A 19,033-nucleotide genomic window follows, 5' to 3' on the forward strand; every position below is an offset into this window, starting at 1 on the left:
CCCCTGCCTTCTCACCATAACCTTTGATGCGCTGGCTGCTCAGATACCTATCTATCTCTGCCTTAAATACACCCAATGACTTGGCCTCCACTGCTGCCTGTGGCAACAAATTCCATAGATTCACCACCCTCTGGATAAAAAAATTTCTTCCCATTTCTGTTCTGAATGGGTGCCCTTCAATCCTTAAGTCATGCCCTCTCGTACTAGACCCCCCCACCATGGGAAACAACTTTGCCACATCCACTCTGTCCATGCCTTTCAACATTCAAAATGTTTCTATGAGGTCCCCCCTCATTCTTCTAAACTCCAAGGAATACAGTCCAAGAGCGGACAAATGTTCCTCATAAGTTAACCCTCTCATTCCCAGAATCATTCCACTAAATCTTCTCTGTATCCTCTCCAATGTCAGCACATCCTTTCTTAAATAAGGAGACCAAAACTGCCCACAGTAATCCAAGTGAGGTCTCACCAGCGCCTTATAGAGCCTCAGCATCACATCCCTGCTCCTATACTCTATTCCTCTTGAAATGAATGCCAACATTGCATTCGCCTTCTTCACTACCGACTCAACCTGGAGGTTAACCTTAAGGGGATCCTGTACGAGGACTCCCAAGTCCCATTGCATCTCAGAACTTTGAATTCTTTCCCCATTTAAATAATAGTCTGCCCGTTTATTTATTCTGCCAAAGTGCATAACCATACACTTTCCAACATTGTATTTCATTTGCCACTTCTTTGCCCATTCTTCCAATCTATCCAAGTCTCTCTGCAGACTCTCCGTTTCCTCAGCACTACCGGCCCCTCCACCTATCTTCATATCATCAGCAAACTTAGCCACAAAGCCATCTATTCCATAATCCAAATCGTTGATGTACAATGTAAAAAGAAGCGGCCCCAACACGGACCCCTGTGGAACACCACTGGTAACCGGCAGCCAACCAGAATAGGATCCCTTTATTCCCACTCTCTGTTTCCTGCCAATCAGCCAACGCTCTATCCACGTATGTAACTTTCCAGTAATTCCATGGGCTCTTATCTTGTTAAGTAGCCTCATGTGTGGCACCTTGTCAAAGGCCTTCTGAAAATCCAAATATACAACATCTACTGCATCTCCCTTGTCTAGCCTACTGGTAATTTCCTCAAAAAATTGTAATTGGTTTGTCAGGCAGGATTTTCCTTTAAGGGATCCATGCTGAGTTCTGCCTATCTTGTCATATGCCTCCAGGTACTCTGTAACCTCATCTTGACACCTTCTGAAACAGAATGCGTGCCAGGGAAGTTAGCAGTTTCCACTCATCATTCTGCCATCAATGAAAGCTGAAAACCCAGAAACCTCTCTGAGTGATGACTGAGGATGTGTCCTTACAGGCTATAAGTCAAGAGGGAGGCAATTGTACAATGATGTCATGAATTGCAGAGGCATAATCAGTCAACAGAGAACTATGCACTGTGCTACAATTGGAATCACAGCCATCAACACCTTCAGTTCGTGTCTGAATTTGTAGATAAAGCACTTAGATTTAAAAAAACAGGACATGTGTTAGTAGTCAAATGCACAGCCTCAATTCAATGGTGTTAATCTTTCAACCGAATCAAGAAATGATTCAGCATCAAAAATCTTATATTAAGCCATCTCATAATCTCCAACATAGACTTCGAGGTACTTGTAGCTTTCTGATGCTGGCAAGCATCAACAAGAGAAATGGGGAGAATTGGACCGGACTGATTCACTGGCACAGTTGTAAGATGTTCTTGGCACATTGGAAATGAATGTTAGCATACTATTGCAAAACACACATGATTTAAGAGTTTTCACCCTGGCATGTTTTTGGAATGACTCTGAGTCTGTGAGTGTTTGCGTGTCAAAGCGCAGAAAGAGATGAAACATGGTAAGAACAGAATGATACTAGCCCAGCACTTGGGGGAGACTTGCAACATCAACTGCTGCTGATCTTCTTTGCTTAGCAATATGTTCCAAAATATTTCTATCTCCTCCTCAGTAGGTGTAACCAGTAAAATATCATAAATTTGAGGATCTCAAATAATGACAATGAGTGCCCAACCTTTACAATTCATTCTACATGATAGTATCCATCCATGCTATGATTGGAATGCGACGATTGGTTGTGTAAATTGTTTCTAAGCTGCTGCGATTTCTAGAATCATATTGATGTGATAAATATTGAGGTAAGGGCGAATATTGAAAGACCTTCAGGATTATCCATAGACCTGTTAAACGTACTTTTGGTAACATAACTCTTAAGTCAGGATCACTCTCAGTCAGAAACTTTGGCTCTCAATCCCTACTGGCTGTTTCTGCTGAGAAATGCCTCATACGATACCTTGCTGCTTACTGCTGCATTGCGGAAGTCAGGAATATCTCTGCTGACAAAATGAGAAATTACAATATTTGAGAAGATTTTTGCATTCACGTGTGGAAAGGCTCCCAACAGTTTTGACATTCATAGAGGACACCCAAGCATTTCCATCTGACCATCAGGACCCATCATCTGATTCCATTTATCAACACCAGTCTCTGTTTCACCCATTCCTCTTACTTCCATGTAATTATCATCATTCCTCTGCAGATTCAGTTTTAATGCACAGACGTGACACAAAATGTCAACCTGCCTGCTCCCACGGATGCTGTGTGACGCAACGAGTTCCTCTCGCAGATTGTTTTTTGCTCTAAGTACATTTATAGTCTCGGCCCATGGTGTCTGTTCCACCATTTCATAATGGATGATTAACTGGTTGTATCACTGATATAGAAACACCAATGCCATTCTATGTAAAAGCCTACAAAAAGGAGTGGATATAGCCCAGTCCATCATGAGTAAAGCCTTCACCTCCGTTGAGCGTATCTGTTCAGAGCACTGCCGCAGGAAAGTAACATCCATCATCAAGGAGCCCCCAACTCCTCCAACATCCAGGCCATGTTCTCCTCTCACTGCTGCCATCAGAGGGAATGTACACGATCCTCAGGACCCACACCACCAGGTTCAGGAACAGTCATTACCCCTCAACCATCAGGATCTTGAACGAAAGGAAAGAATTTCATGCAACTTCACTCACCTCATCGCTAAACTGTCCCCAGAATCTATGGACTCACTTTCAAGGACTCTTCATCTCATGTTCTCAATATTTATTACTTATTTATTATTACTATCATTATTTTATTATTATTGTTATTTTTTTCTTTTCTATTTGCATAGTTTGTGGTCTATCACACACTGATTGTTTGTCTACCCTGTTGGATGCTGTCGTTCATCAATCCTGTTGTGCATTTAATATCTCAGTAATATCTGAGTAATACTGTAAAATATATTGTTTGATTAAGTATTCTTTATTGTTTACATGGGGCTTTGTAGATTATATGTAAAAGTATGTGAATGGCATATGTCATCATGCCACGGCGTCTTACGTGCATGCCACACTTAAAGTAAAAAAACAAAGTTAGACTTGCATTCTCAGCTCCATGTATCCGTTCAATTAGTTTTTATGTTTTAAAGTTACAAAACCTATCAAGGAAGTTTTAAACAAACCTGAAATGACTGCCCACCTGTTGAAGCGCAGCAGACTGTTCGAGTTTTTTAAAAAGCAACTTAACATGTGCTTCTTCACAAGGGGTCAGAAATATCAGGTTTAAAAAAAAGACAAAACAGAATAAAATCATAGGTTCATAAACATGAATACTTGGTGATAATAATAAGCAGAAATGGCTGGCTACATTGGAGAGATAGACGCATTCGATTGCATTAGGGATATGAATACTGAGTGAATTGAGCAGTATTTTAAAGCAAATGCTATAGCCAATCAGAAACAAGTACCAGTTTTGCTGAGTGCATTGGGTGGAAAGGTATACAATTTGCTCAGAGGTTTGACTGCTTCAACCAAACCAGCTGAAATGAGCTTTGCTGATATTGTGGAAGTAATACAGGAACATTTAGAACTGAATCCATTGTTAATTAAAGAAGGCTTTAGGTTACTTAAGCAGAATCAAAAGGAAGGAGAGGCCATTTTACCATGTGGCTGAACTGAAGAGATTGTCTTGAGCATGGTCAGTTCAGTGGTAAGGCTTATTGATGCACTGAGAGATCATTTAGTTTGAGAAATCTTACAAGAAGGCATTCAAAAACAGCTCCTAACTGAAACACAACTTACATTTAAAAGAGCAGTTTAAATTGGTGTATCAATATGAACAGCAGGCAGACACAATTGAGTTGCAGGCAGGAATGAAAGTGAGCATGAAACAAAAGACGGCCTGACTGAATAAATTGTGCTATCGTTGATGCAGTGGTTCACATACACCAGACCATTGCAGATTTAAAGATGAAACTTGCAGAAAATGCAACAAAATAGGACAATACAAAGATCGTGTTCAGGCAGACAAAAATAAATGGACTGCACAGGAAAGAGATAAAGATAAAAAGTCATTGGAGTTTGAAAAAGAGCACTAATCTGCATGCTGTTGATGAAGAATCTGATAATGATGATAGTGACTCAAAACTGGGTAAAACTTCGAGATTTACAGTGTGAAAGCTAACAATAGAAAAGCAAAATTGCTTACACCAGAAGTGAATGGCAAATTAATTAAAATGGAATTGGACACTGGCTTGGCTGTTTCATTCATTCCACAAAATCTGTTTGAACAGCATTTCAAAGATACTGAACTGATGTCTGTAGATATCCAACTAAGAAATTATACTGGAGAAAAGATAATTCCTGTGGGAATGACATTTGTAACAGTGAAATACAACAACCAACAAGCCCCATGGGGCTTGTATGGGACTAAAAACGGGAGGGTCAGCCTTGTGGAGATGTGACTGACTGAGACAACTACAACTTGATTGAAGATCCCTCCATTATTCACATGCCAAATCCCCTGCTATAGAATCAACTGGAAGTGAATTAAGGAAGGTACTAGATGATGCCACAGCAGTGTTCAAAGATGACTTTGAAAAACTCAAACATATCAAAGGTAAAATAGCGTTAAATGAAAACGCCACATCCAAGTTTTACAAAACCCATCCGTTTCCTTATACCATCCGTGATAAAGTAGCCAGTGATCTAGATTGCATGGAGGCCAAATGAGTTCTTTTCAAAGATGAATGGAGCTCATGGGCAACGTCAGTGGTCCCAATGGCCAAGAAGAATGGATCTATCAGGATCTATGGTGATTTTTAGATGACAATCAGCCCAGAACTGAAAGTAGATCAATACTTTCTGCCCAGGATAGAGGATATTTTTGCAACCCTTTCTGGAGGAGCACACTTCAGCAAAGTGGACAGCTGAGGGCTACCTACAGATAGGGATGGAAGAAGATTCCAAAGTTTTTCTCACTATCAATACCCATAAAGAACTCCTCCGGCAGAAAGTCTACCCAGGCCCTCAGTGTTACCAGGATGACATCGTTTTAAGGATGATAAGGAATATCTCCAAGATCTCAAGAGTTTAAAAGATTAGAAGATTATGGGCTCAGACCATAACGCAACAAGTGTGAATTCTTTACCCAAGCATCACTTACTGTGGTTACACACTGATGAACAAGAATTACAGAAGTGTGCTGATAAAATTCAAGCAGTGTCACGGTTTCTGGCCTTTTTAGGATTGTCAATTGCTCTGTAAATATTATGAAACTCTTAATACAGAAAAGTGAAATATGGCCACTTGTGGTTTAATGATCTTTTTTTGTCTTGTAATTAGGATCCTGGACAATGGCCTTTGTGTTACAATCTGCTCACCTGGTAAGTTCGAATATAATGGCAAGTGTCACCAGTGTCATCACACCTGTAAGGAATGTTGGAGAGGTCAACCTAATAACTGCAGATCATGTGACAAAGGTGAGCTAACAGAAATTGTAAAGATAAATGAGTCATCTTTTCGCTCTCACACTCTTATACTCTCTCACTCATTCTCCCCCTCACTCTTACTCTCTCTCATTCCTGCTCTGTCTCTCACACACTGACACTGACACACACACCTACACCATCAAGGACAAAAATACAGAGTCCTGAGTACACATTTCCACTTTAGATCAAAACCGTTATCTGGGCAAGGTTATTAATTGTAAATTAAATTTCAGCAACATGGCCAATTAGTGACTTTGATCCTATCATTAAAACTTCATTGGCCTTCAAGCAATGATAGATTTAATTATCATTTTAGGAGTTTGTGTTCTTGGGAAGAATCCAATGGCAGCATGGGCTTATAAAGTTATCTCCCTGGAGATGGTTTGCTTGGCAATCTTTCTCCAGGGCTGTTTTCTTGTGTGTGTTTTGATGGGTAAGTCACCAGAGATGACTCATCTGATGTAGGTATCCGTGGAAATTCAGCATCTCTATCAAATAATACTATTAATTCTATTCGATCCTCATCTTAAAGATTCCTCTGGGTAACTTTGAGGAAAAAAATGTTTCGTTTAAAGATTTTAAAAAATTGACGTTCAACACCATGTTCTAAATTTCAGTGCAATGTGCCAAAGGTACAATTAGAAGAAATTCCAATTTCCTTGTGCATTCATAAGTTCTGCGTACTCTGTACCTAATGGATCAATATCACCAATAATGAAAATTCTAGTCAATTCTTTCATGGAAAGCCAGCGTTTTGATTTAACGCAAATTTTGGCTCTGTAAATGATAACACACATTCACCTTTTCTCTTTACTGTTTAGATAAATTTATGAATGATCGTTACCTTTTTAGTGGAGAATGCAGGGAAGATTGCCCTCCAAATTACTACCCAGCAGCTGATAAAACCTGCAAGATGTGTTCCCCCAACTGTGAAGTATGCACTAGTGATGCACACTGTGTACGATGTTCCACTGGCTATTACCCCGCAAATGAAGGTTGCCAGAAGTTAGAATGTGGAAATGGTAAGGAACATTTTATGTACAGTATGAAATTAAAACACTACTAAATGACATCTTGAACAATTTTATGAATAGTAATTTCCAAGACAGATTATTTTCTGGAAACTGCTGGAATAGCATAATGTACAAGTAGAATTTGAATATTTAAACTGTTTTGGTGTTTCTATGTTAGTAGAGATTTATCTGTATTAAACACCAAAATACTGAGGGTGGATGCAGAAAAGCAGAAAAACAGTCCTCAACAGGTCAGGCAGCATCTGTGTGGAGGGAATAAAGTTAATGTTTTGGTTCAATGACCTCATATTAGACCGGAAAATGTTAAGCCTAATATAAGACTGAGGAGAACATGGGTAGAAGCAGAGAAAAGAAAAACAAAATGGAATGTCACAGAAAGGATGGAGGGAGAAATCCAATGACAAAAATGATGAAGGAGCCAGAGAAATGACTGGTAAAGACAACTAAAGAAAGTTATGGAGGGGATGTAAATAAAAGGAACTAAATATCCATTATCATGTTTATCTTGTGGACCTTTTAAACATTTAATCTGGAAAACAGATTTGCATGATGACCAATTTATAATAATGAAAGGTAGTTAGAGAACTTCTTCTCAAAGCGGTTACTAAAAGTAATTTGCACGATCTGACAATTCATTTTTTTGCAAGAGAAAGAATGATTTTAAGAAATAAGTATAATTAGATCTCCCCTCTGTCATTACAATTACATTCCACTATCCAATTCATATACACACATGCATTGGTCCAACCAAGCAGAGTCCACTGCCAAGAAGGCCCACCAGCTCCGTTACTTCCTGAGAAAACTAAAGAAATTTGGCCTGTCCCCTAAAACCCTCACTAATTTTTATAGATGCACCGTAGAAAGCATTCTTCTAGGGTGCATCACAACCTGGTATGGAAGTTGTCCTGTCCAAGACTGGAAGAAGCTGCAGAAGATCGTGAACACGGCGCAGCACATCACATAAACCAATCTTCCGTCCTTGGGCTCACTTTACACTGCACGCTGTCGGAGTAGTGCTGCCAGGATAATCAAGGACACGACCCACCCAGCCAACAGACTTTTCGTCCCTCTTCCCTCCGGGAGAAGGCTCAGGAGCTTGAAAACTCATACAGCCAGATTTGGGAACAGCTTCTTTCCAACTGTGATAAGACTGCTGAATGGATCCTGACCCGGACCTGGGCCGTACCCTCCAAATATCCGGACCTGCCCCTCGGTTTTTTTGTACTACATTATGTTCCATTTTCTATTTTCTATTTATGATTTATAATTTAAATTTTTAATATTTACTATCGATTTGTAATCCAGGGAGCGGGAAGCGCAGAATCAAATATCGCTGTGATGATTGTATGTTCTAGTATCAATTGTTTGGCGACAATAAAGTATTGATATCTGATGTGCAAGGATTGCAATGGCTATAATGATGCTTTTACTGACTGCCCTTTAGCACTGATTGGTAGATGTAAATAATACTCGAGCAAATTGAGAGCTTCATCTCTATCAATATTAAAAATAGGAAGGGTTGGGAAAAAAATCAGTTTGCAAAAGTTTACGATTTATAAGCAGTTCATGCTGACTTAATCCCATCTCTTGAGCTTCAATAGATACGTATCACTGTATAGGTGAACTTCTGACCTAATTGCTAATTGCTTTCCCACAGTGTTTAGCAGCACATGTTGTATTGAATGTACATAAATGAACTGAGCTCTTCCTCTCACCTTATGCCAGACATTAAAATTAACATTTGCATCTAGTAGCTGATACAGATTTCTAATTGATTTTTCATGGATTAGACAAGAAAAGTGAACAAATAAACAGTTGACTCACACAATCTGTCTATTTAGGAACCATACAAAAGAGCTACTATGCATATGTGTTTGCATATCTTACATGTAAAGCCTCATTTAGAACTGCACACAGCCTGCATCTTGCAAATGTATAACTTATTTAGGGGACATAACTCAGTAAAATAAGAAGACCATTATTTTCTAAAAGTAAACAAAGATAGTAAGACCAGATAGAAAAGTTGGGTAATTAGTCTTTCTCAGACTTTGCATCCGAATGATGGCATGTGCCATTGAAATTTTCATCCATACTTTTGTTGCTTCCAGATATGACTGATTCAAAGATTTCTTGGCTATCATCTCATTCCTCCGTCCTCTAGAATAGGGGTTCCCAACCATCTTTATGCTATGGACTTCAACCATTAACCGAAGGATCTGTGGCCCCTTGCCCTATAAACTTTAAACCATGTGAACTTCTTTTGTTCATGTCCAACATGCACAAGGTACCCATTCATTCACTGCCCACTGTGCCTAAAAGAAGGAGTTCATTGCCCACTGAAGTATCCAAAAGCCTAAGTTTTAAACTTCATCATCCCTGCATTACCTCATCTTTTCCAGCCACAGAACTCAATGAGGTGTTAACATGTCTTTGATCCTAGGTGTGCAGGCTGATTGCAGTCGAGTTCTCCAATACTCACTCACATATTCAAACCTTATATTCAAATACAGTAATACACATATGCGTGTGCGAACACCCGCATGCGCTCTCCCTCTCTCCCTCTCTCCCTCTTTTTCTTTTCAGATTGATAGAAGTGCCAACCCTTTCTCTTAGCCTGAGTTGAAGGATAGAGTCCTTGGTTGTCACAGAGACAGCATCCTATGGGTCACTGTTAACAGTAAGATTGATAGTACATTCATATCTAATTCTCTCCTTCATTCCACAACCTCTTCTACTTCATGGTTTCCAGATAGTTCAAACGTGCTCCTTTCAATTCCCATTTCCCCATATTGCTATCAAAGCCTGTTAAATTTCATTTTTTTTTGTGTCCCCTACACCGGTCTCAGTAATGAAAGTCAACAGCCAAAAGAGGAGAGATATCAACATGAGACATTTGTTTTCTTTAGATTGGATCCTTAAACAGTAATAGGCGATTTAGAGATGGGATTTACACATGGTGAATCACAAAGTATGAATGGATGGAAATCAGGTCAGGGGAAAGGTCTCTATGTTAGCCCCATGGAGCCATAATTGAATTATTTAACAGTGCTTACATTTTTATTTAACATTGGTGACACAGGTTTCAACACAACATTTGACAACTAAGAGTATATAAAATTACTTCCAAATTGTGTAACCTCATGACATAAACACTGTGAAAATATCCTTTCATAACACTGAGAAAGTGGCCAATCCTATTAGCATCTTTATTTATCATAGCTTCAGCCTCTCTAATTGCTGTGGAATTTTCACTCTGCTTTCAGCAATGAGTGTATTACTCAGATTTTTCCACTGAATGCACCAAAAGCAGCAAAATCTACTCAATTAGCTAAGAAAACCAGAACTGTTATCATAGTTCCCTACTCTGTACCTAGTTTGCCTGCATTGTATCTTGGAAATGGTGTAAGGTGGCATTTTCAGAATTGAATCCTGCACAATTCCACAACCAATGTTAAAATAGTGTAGAAAGTGGCTCAATTTAATGAAAGGTCTCTTAAGTGTTTACAGTCAAATGCCAGGAAGGCCTCATTTGATTTAATGCTGTGGCTCATACTTGCATTAGCACTAAAAGCTGCATTTCCCTCCCACAGGTGAAGTTGCAGATCCCTACAATGAAGAATGTCTGCAGTGTGCAGAAGGATGTGAGAAATGTTTATTAGGTAAGCTGTAACATAGAATGAATGGGAAAATGCTACTTGGCCCAACTGTTAGCAATGAGGGTTATTGTAGCAGCTTGAACAGAACCTATGTATATTCCTGTCATCTGGCACAGATGCTTAGATATAAAGGTGACATTAGGCAGGAGTATACTGTTATTGCAGTTGGCTATCAACTTATTTTGTCAAGGAGAATTCTTGACTGATGTTAAGTTGAATGAATATGTTAATAGCCAAAATAAGCAGCTAGTGAATTGTGTTCTGTACCTATTGAGAATATGAGGTAAACTTTCTGAATCCACACAGCTGCTCTTTGTTTATTCTTCAGGATTTTTTACGTCAACATTTTTATTATTTTTTCTCTACTCAGATAGAAACGATTAAAAACAGTTTGCATTTCGTGCAAAAGTATATAAAAGTACAAATACAAAAAGTTCAACTAGTTACGCTTTTTATATTTGTTTTCTTAAATTACATTTTCAAAGAGCATTCCATTTCCGTACTCTTTCAGGGATTTTCCTCCCACAGATCCTAGCTGTTGCTGAGGAATTGCTGCCTCTGGATATCTCGTTCATCCATATGCAGCAAGAGTGAAGCTTATATAGTGAGAACTGGGTGATTGAGTCTATTCCTGTTCTCTCCTGTGGAAGAAATATTCAGCACAGAAGGAAACCATTCAGTCTATTGTGTCCATCAAGAAATTAAATCATGATCATCATCAGATGCCATGCCCAGTTTGAGCTTTGACTGCCATGGCCCACACACTCCTGTTTCGGGTCAAGTGGATCAATTCATTGGTATTTATTTCCAGTTCTCTGGCTGCTGTCTCCATCATCATTTGTCTTTGCCTTTCACTTGCTTTCTTCCCTTCAATCTTTCCCATAATTACTGTGCATTCTAACTCCTCTTTCCTAATCACATGTCCAATGAAGTCACGTTGCATTTTCATGATCGCATATATTATTTCTCTCTTTGTGTTTGCTCTGTTCATGACATCCTCATTAGATATTCATTTCATCCATGATATTCTTTGCATCCTCCCCAAAAATCACATCTCTGCTGCTTCAATTCATTTCCTCATGTTACTAGATATTGTTCAACATCCTGAGCCATAACTAGATAAACGTAACATTTCAGTGCTCTGAGGCGGGTTGTCATGCCTAGTTTAGTGTTGGCCAATATACTCTTCATTCTTGTAAAGGTGTCTTTTGCCATCCCTATTCTTCTTTTGATGTCATGTCGCACCTGCCATCTGATGTCACCCAGCTTCCTAAGCAGTATAAGTTCTGTACTTGTTTTATGTCTTCTCCGTTTATTCTCAGCCTGCAGATAGAATTCTCCTTCTTTTTGTATATCACCATACATTCTGTCTTTTTGCAATTGATAGATAGACCCATTTTTGCACTTTCTCCAACAACTATATAAATTAAGTTTTGTAGTTCTTCCTCCGTACTTACAATTAACACAGTGGCATCCGCATATCTAAAATTATTAATGTTTTCACTGCCAACTTTGATTCCCAAGATGTCTCTTATTTTTTGTAATATTGTTTCACTGTACACATTAAACAAACCAGGAGAGAAAACACACCCTTGTCTAACACCTCTCTTGAATTTCGTAAACTAACTCACTTCCCCAGCTATTCTTACAGCGGTAGTTTGTTCCCAGTACAGATTTCTGATTAGGTGGAGGTCTTTCGAATCTAGATCTAGAGTTTTCTGTAATATTTCGAATAACTTATTGTGCCTCACTTTATCAAATGCTTTTGTGTAGTCAATAAAACAAACAAGCAAATCTTTTTGCACTTGAGTAGCTCGTTCTGATAGTATCCTTAACATCAAAAATTAAATACTTTGTCTAATCTCATATGCTGCCTTTTTGTCCATAGACCTCAAGATTTCAAGTGCTTACACATACTTATTAAATATGGCGAGGATTTCTTCAAGTCAGTGAATCAGTGAATGACCATTTGTTATTGAACACTCTATCTTGGGGAGGTCATTTATGCTTATGCTTCTAATTACATTTATTGCTCTCAATTAAATGTCATTCAGCATCTTTTATTCCAAAGAAAACAATCCAGATCAGCTTAACTCATGGTTAGAACTTCAAAGCTCCCACTACATCCTGTTGTTGGTGAGATCTCAGATGGTGATGAGGAGGCGTGCAGGAATGAGGTAGTTCAGCTGATTGAGTGGTGTCGCAGCAATAACCTCACACTCAACATCAGCAAGGCCAAGTCATTGATTGTGGATTTAAGGAAGGGGAGGTCAGGAAAACACACAGCAGTCCCTATTGAGGGGTCAGTGATGGAAAAAGGTGAGCTGGTTCAAGTTCTGGGTGTCAGCATCTCAGAGGATCTATCCAAGACCCAACACATTGAAGCAATCATGAAGAAGTCATATCAATGGCTATACCTCATTACGTGTTTGAGAGATTTGGCATGTCACTAAAGAGTTTTTACTGATATACACACTTGGCATTACTACCATCAAGGACAATGTGCAAGGGCCCAAATACCCACTCTACAGTTCAGAAACAGCTTCTTCCCCTGCACAATCAGATTTCTCAACAGTCCATGAAACCATGAACATTACATCATTATTCCTTTCTTTTTGCTCTATTTATTTATTTTATAATCTATAGTAACTTTATGTTCTTGCATTGTACTGCTGCCACAAAACAACCAACTTCATTTCATATAAGACAGTGATAATAAGCCTGATTCTAATTTTGATCTGCATAAACCTACATTCCATTCTGCTCAATACAACTGTATATTGACCAGTTCTTACAACACATTCCAGCTCTGACCTACCTAATACTTTCCAGCACAATCATCTTGCTTTTTCGTTCCATTTCTTTCTTGTCCAATAAATGTAATGGTCCCATTTTCCTTATAAACTAGCTTATTTGCATTTCATGTCAGAAATCTCTGGTCATCTATGAAAACCTGTAGTCACTTTATTAGGTACAGCAGTGGAACCTGGTGTGGTCTTCTGCTGTAGCCCATCTGCTTCAAAGTTCAACATGTTGTACATTCAGAGATGCTCTTCTGCACATCACTGTTGTAGCGAGTTGTTACTGTCGCCTTCCCGTCAGCTTGAACCAATCTGGCTATTTTCCTTTGACTTTTCTCCTTAGCAAGAAATTTTCACCCACGGAACAACCACTCACTGGTAGTTTTCTGTTTTTTTGGATCATTCTCTGCACATTCTAGAGACTGGAGATCATCATTTTCAGAAACATGAAGCCTTCCCTCCTGCAGTAACTCCTTAGCCACGTATTTAGCTGCAATATCTTCCTATTTCTAGCCTCACTAGCACGTGGCATGGGTAGCAATCCTGAGATTGCAACCCTGGAGGTCCTGTCCTTCAACTTTGCACCTAACTCTCTAAATTCTCTTTGCAGGACCTCCTCCTTCTTCCTATCCATGTCATTGGTCCCTACATGGACTACGACATCTGGCTGCTCACCCTCCCTTTTGAGAATACTGAGAACTCGATCCAAGATATCGTGGACCCAGGCATCAGGGAGGCAACAGACTATCTGGGATTCTCAATCTCTTCCACAGAACCTCTTACACGTCCCCCTAACTATCAAATCCCCTATCACTATCAAATCCCCTATCACTACTGCTCTCCTCTTTTCCTGCCTTCCCTTCTGAGCTGAGGGTCCAGTCTTGGTGCCAGAGACACAACCACTGCAACTTGTCCCTGGTAGGTCGTCCCCACCAACAGTATTCAAAATGGTGTACTTATTATTGGTGGGAACGACCACAGGGGTACTCTGCTTATTCTGTCTATTCCCCTTCGCTCTCCTGACAGTCACCCAGCTACCTGCCTCCTGACTTTTAGGGGTGATTATCTCCCTGTAACTCCTGTTTATTTCTGCCTCTGCCTCATGAATGACCTGAAGTTCATCCAGCTCCAGCTCCAGTTCCTTAACTCGGTTTGTCAGGAGCTGCAGCTGGATGCATCTTTTACAGGTGTAGTTATCGGGGACAATTGTGCCTGATGACTACAATTGTGCCCTGACTTCCCACATACTGCAAACGGAGCACTCGACTGCCCTAATTGCTGCCTCCATTACCTACTCCTGTAAGTTAGAGTAATTAAAGGAACTTACCTGGCCTTACCTCACTAGGAGCAGGCTCGAACTCAGCCTCTGCTCGCCAAAGCCTCTTGAGCCAAAACCTTCCTACTCTGTCTCCCACTACTCCGTTGCTCGCTACTGCGTCACCCGCTCCGTTAATCTGCTCTCTTTTTAAACTCTCCCGCTGTCTCACGGGCTAACTTTCACACGCTTGCGCAGTTGTGCCCCGTTCAAACTGCCGAAGAAATGACCGCCCCTTCTCAATATGCTCGCTATTAAGAGGAATAGATAGAGTGGACAGCCAGCACCTCTTCCCCAGGGCACCACTGCTCAGTACAAGAAGACATGGCTTTAAGATAAGGGGTGGGAAGTTCAAGGGGGATATTAGAGGAAGGTTTTTTACTCAGAGAGTGGTTGGTGCGTGGAATGCACTGCCTGAGTCAGTGGTGGAGGCAGATACACTAGTGAAATTTAAGAGACTACTAAACAGGTATATGGAGGAATTTAAGATGGGGGGTATATGGGAAGCAGGGATTAACGGTCGGCACAACATTGTGGGCCGAAGGGCCCGTACTGTGCTGTATGCCATATGTTCTATGTTCTATTTTCTGAGATACTGAAACCATCCTGTCTGGCACTAACAATCATTCCATGGTCAAAGACACTTGGATCATATTTCTTCCTTATTCCGATGTTTGCTTGGGGCAAAAACTAAACCTCTTGACTATGTCTGCATGCTTTTATGCATTGATTTACTGCCGTATAACCGGCTGATTAGATAATTGCGAGAAAGCTTACAGATAAAATGGCCACTAAGTATAGACCCCAATGTCCCTCTGTAATTCTCAGAATGCCCCATTTATTATATGTTCCATTTGCTCTTCTAAATGCATTATCCCACCTTTATCCAGATTAAATTCCATTCACCATTTCTGTGCCCACCTAACCACTACCAGAACTTCCTTCCTCATTATCAATTACACAGCCAATTTTGATATTAATGGCACCAAAATGAACACTGCTGATCGGATTGTCAGTCATTTAGTGCGGAATTTCCTGCTGTCACTTTGTTAACGAGTGAAAGTACATGGGTGGAGTAGTAATTAGCAATAACAGAAAAATGTATGCAACCTTCCACATGGTATTACATATGTCATTATTGTTGTCGTAATTTATTTATTTATTTATTGGGATACAGCACGAAATAAGTCCTTATGCTCCCTTTGAGCCACGCTGCCCAATTTAATTCTAGTCTAATCACAGGACAATTTACAATGACCAGTTAACCTACCAACTGATACCTCTTTGGACTGTGGGAGGAAACCAGAGCCCCTAGAGGAAACCCACACGGTCATGGGGAGAACCTGCAAACTGCATACAGGCAGCGGTCGGAATTGAACTCAGGTCACTGGAATTGTAAAGCGTTGTGCTAATGACGGCGCTACCGTGCTGCTTTGAGCAGCTTGGATAGTGTGGTGGGGTATTCTGGACCACGACTTTTTAACACCTCTCCTGGATGCTGCAGTGGCCTAAAACTGAAAAGGTTGGAAATCCTCAGCATGTCAGGGAGCCTCTGTAGGTTTAAAATTTCAAGTTTCAGAAATGCAAGAAGCTAAATAAAAAAAAACATTTTAAAGTGCAGAAGAAGTCACGAAAGCAGGTCAGTGAAAGGCCAGAGAGATTAAATGTTAAAAGTGAAGAGAAAGCTAGTTGAAATACGATGGTAAATTCATTATAATTTACCATGTTTAGGATAGGTCTTTGTGCTATCATGACAAACTGATCCTAACTATTTAAGGGTCTTGTGATTTTTTTGTATTCTTGTAATATAAAGAAACCTGTCATCCAACTTGAATACAGCAGATAATGACCAGATAAATCTACCTGCTGTATTGCTGTTGGTTGGGAGTCATAACAGAGGAACAGGCCCTTCAGCCCATCATGTCCAGGCTACCCTTTGTACAATAATCTGAGTTCCATTCACTCACATTACCTCTGCAGCCTTCTTCGGCTTGGGAAGGTGTAGGAAATATTGCCAGGATACCGGGAGAACTCCTCTGCTCATAAAAATTATAATAGGATCATCTATGCCATGTAAGTGGGCCAACAGAACCCAAGTTTAATTACTCATCATAGATAGAATTATTATTTTAACTCTAAAGAAAAAGGCAGAGAAGAACAATCCTGGACCAAAGACATAACACCCAATCCAGGCTGATTTCCAGTACAATACTGAATGAACACTGTCAAGTGCTTTTAATTGGATGAGGATCTGGCAAAAAATTCCATGACACTACTTTGAAAATGAACAAATGTTTCTCCTTGGAATTGTGACTAATATTTCTCCCTTCTTTCAGAAGCAACAAGGTTGCTGAAATAAATTGAAGTACATCGTCGTGAATCTTATTTTGACATAAAAAATGTTCTGTCCTCATTTCACAAAATAAAGCTATTCTGGTGAAAAAAGCATCAGTCTGCTATGTTTATGCCTTCCTCCTCAGTTTAGTTAGGTAGCCCCATTGCACTTTCTCTCCTTCCCCTGTGGTATTAGTCCGTTCTTTGGCAGACATTGATTGTGTTCTGAGATTGATCACTTCCACTTCCCAAAGTGACCATCCTTCACATTTTTGAAATGAGAATCGATAGATTTGTCCTTTCTCTTTATGTTTGAACTTAATTTATTTCAGAAGACCTTGATGGTAATTGTATGCCATCTAGTGGAAAATCACCACAAACCATTGTTAAGCTGTTTGGGAAAAATTCAAATGCTGAAAAGTTGTAAGAAAGGAAAACACAGGAGACAGTCAGGATTGCAAAAGAAAGTAATGAATTTCATTTAATTACTGATTCTAAGTATTCTGAAAGGAGGAATAGTATTCTAGGTGATTGGGTGCAGAGTTGAGCACTGGCTTATCTGAACTTTACTAGATGACTAACATTGGGCTACATATAAGTAGTTAAAAAAGACTCTTTGTGCTGCTGCAGATTGAATCTAGAAAGATGAGCATTAACGTGTGTGAAATGGAATTAGATGGTGGTTAATACTAACTGTCAGTTTGTTATATATTTTAACCATTTACGGTGCACTGATTTGAACCATATAGTTGTATGAATGAAAGGGTCCAAGAACAGAAGAAGCTGTAGGTTAGTATGTATCTTCCTTGTTTGTAACATTCTTTTTCCTAATCCATAGGAAGTGACTCAGAAAGTACATATTTTGTCAAGGAGTTCAGAGATGTGCTTTGTTGCATTAAATAAGATTTCTCTGAACATGTAGCATAGTGAATGAATCCTTACTGGTTCAGGAATTCTGCTACTGAGTAAACGATGACAAGGTGCTAAATCTTCAGGGTTGCAGAACTTTTCCAGTGAGGAGCCAGCCAGTTTGCTGAGAGAGCTGCTCTGTGCCTTGACATTCACCACTGCCCTGTTTAAGCATTTGTTCATCGATAATGCTAAGGAAAACTGTTGAAGTCTCTGCCTTCTTATTATAAATTTAATTCCCACCAACTTCTGACAAAGTGGAGAGGAAATGGGTATAATCTACTTTAATGAGTTTGAATCTGAGCAAGAGTGTCTTTGTATCTTTCTTCTCATAATCTAGAAAGGTGTTTTTGCTCTGACATCGTAATGGTCTGAGAGAAAATGAATTTTCAAGTGTTTACTGATCTGAGTTCCAATGAATTGAGTTACTTTCAATGAAATTAATTATGTTCAGCCATTTTAGGAGTGCAAACAGTCTGCTGAAGGAACTCAGCAAATCAAGCTGCGCGCGCGCGTGTGTGTGTGTGTGTGTGTGTGTGTGTGGTTGGAGGGAGGGGGTTGGACTGAGAAGAAGGGGGAGGGACATAGATGATATTTCAGGTCAAAGCCCTGCATCCAGCAAACTGTTTGTGGCTCCAGATTCTAGCATCTACAATCTTTACTGTCTCCAAGCATCTTGAAATCTTGAGAAAGGTTTACTCCACTCCCCCTCCCACAATAAAAAGATCAGAGGTTTTCTACTATCTAGCTGATATTGCACATTACCTGTAATCAGTCATATGCCTCAGCCTCAGGTGGGTTGGGAGTCATGATGGAGAAGGTCTCTCGGAACAAAAGTTTATGCAGCCTTTATGACTTTTAAGATTTTAGTAACTCCAAATTTTCCTTATGAAATCAACCTTAGGAATTGATTAGAAAATGGCAACTGAATAGTTTCCCTTTCAACTATATGGCATAAAAGTATTGATAGTTATTAATTGAAGCCTGCCTTATCATTACAAATTACAGTTTTGGAATTGGAACTGGTTTATTGTTGTCACATGTACTGAGATACAGTAAAAGGCTTATCTTGCTTACTGTTTGCACAGATCAAATAATTACACAGAGCACTGATACAGAACAATGTAAACAG

The 19,033-nt window shown here is 39.6% G+C and overlaps 1 protein-coding gene across 1 annotated transcript in view; it reads left to right on the forward strand.

Annotated features, from left to right (window-relative positions):
• Nucleotides 1-19,033, forward strand: part of pcsk5b (proprotein convertase subtilisin/kexin type 5b) — a 328,288-nt gene that overhangs the window by 270,780 nt on the left and 38,475 nt on the right. The window contains exons 22-24 of the mRNA XM_072281530.1: nucleotides 5,707-5,843; nucleotides 6,674-6,874; nucleotides 10,477-10,545. Of these exons, the coding sequence (XP_072137631.1) occupies nucleotides 5,707-5,843; nucleotides 6,674-6,874; nucleotides 10,477-10,545 (407 nt within the window). The remainder of the gene's footprint in view (nucleotides 1-5,706; nucleotides 5,844-6,673; nucleotides 6,875-10,476; nucleotides 10,546-19,033) is intronic.

Source organism: Mobula birostris, chromosome 17 (genome assembly GCF_030028105.1).
Source record: "Mobula birostris isolate sMobBir1 chromosome 17, sMobBir1.hap1, whole genome shotgun sequence".
In the NCBI taxonomy this organism is placed as follows: domain Eukaryota; kingdom Metazoa; phylum Chordata; class Chondrichthyes; order Myliobatiformes; family Myliobatidae; genus Mobula; species Mobula birostris.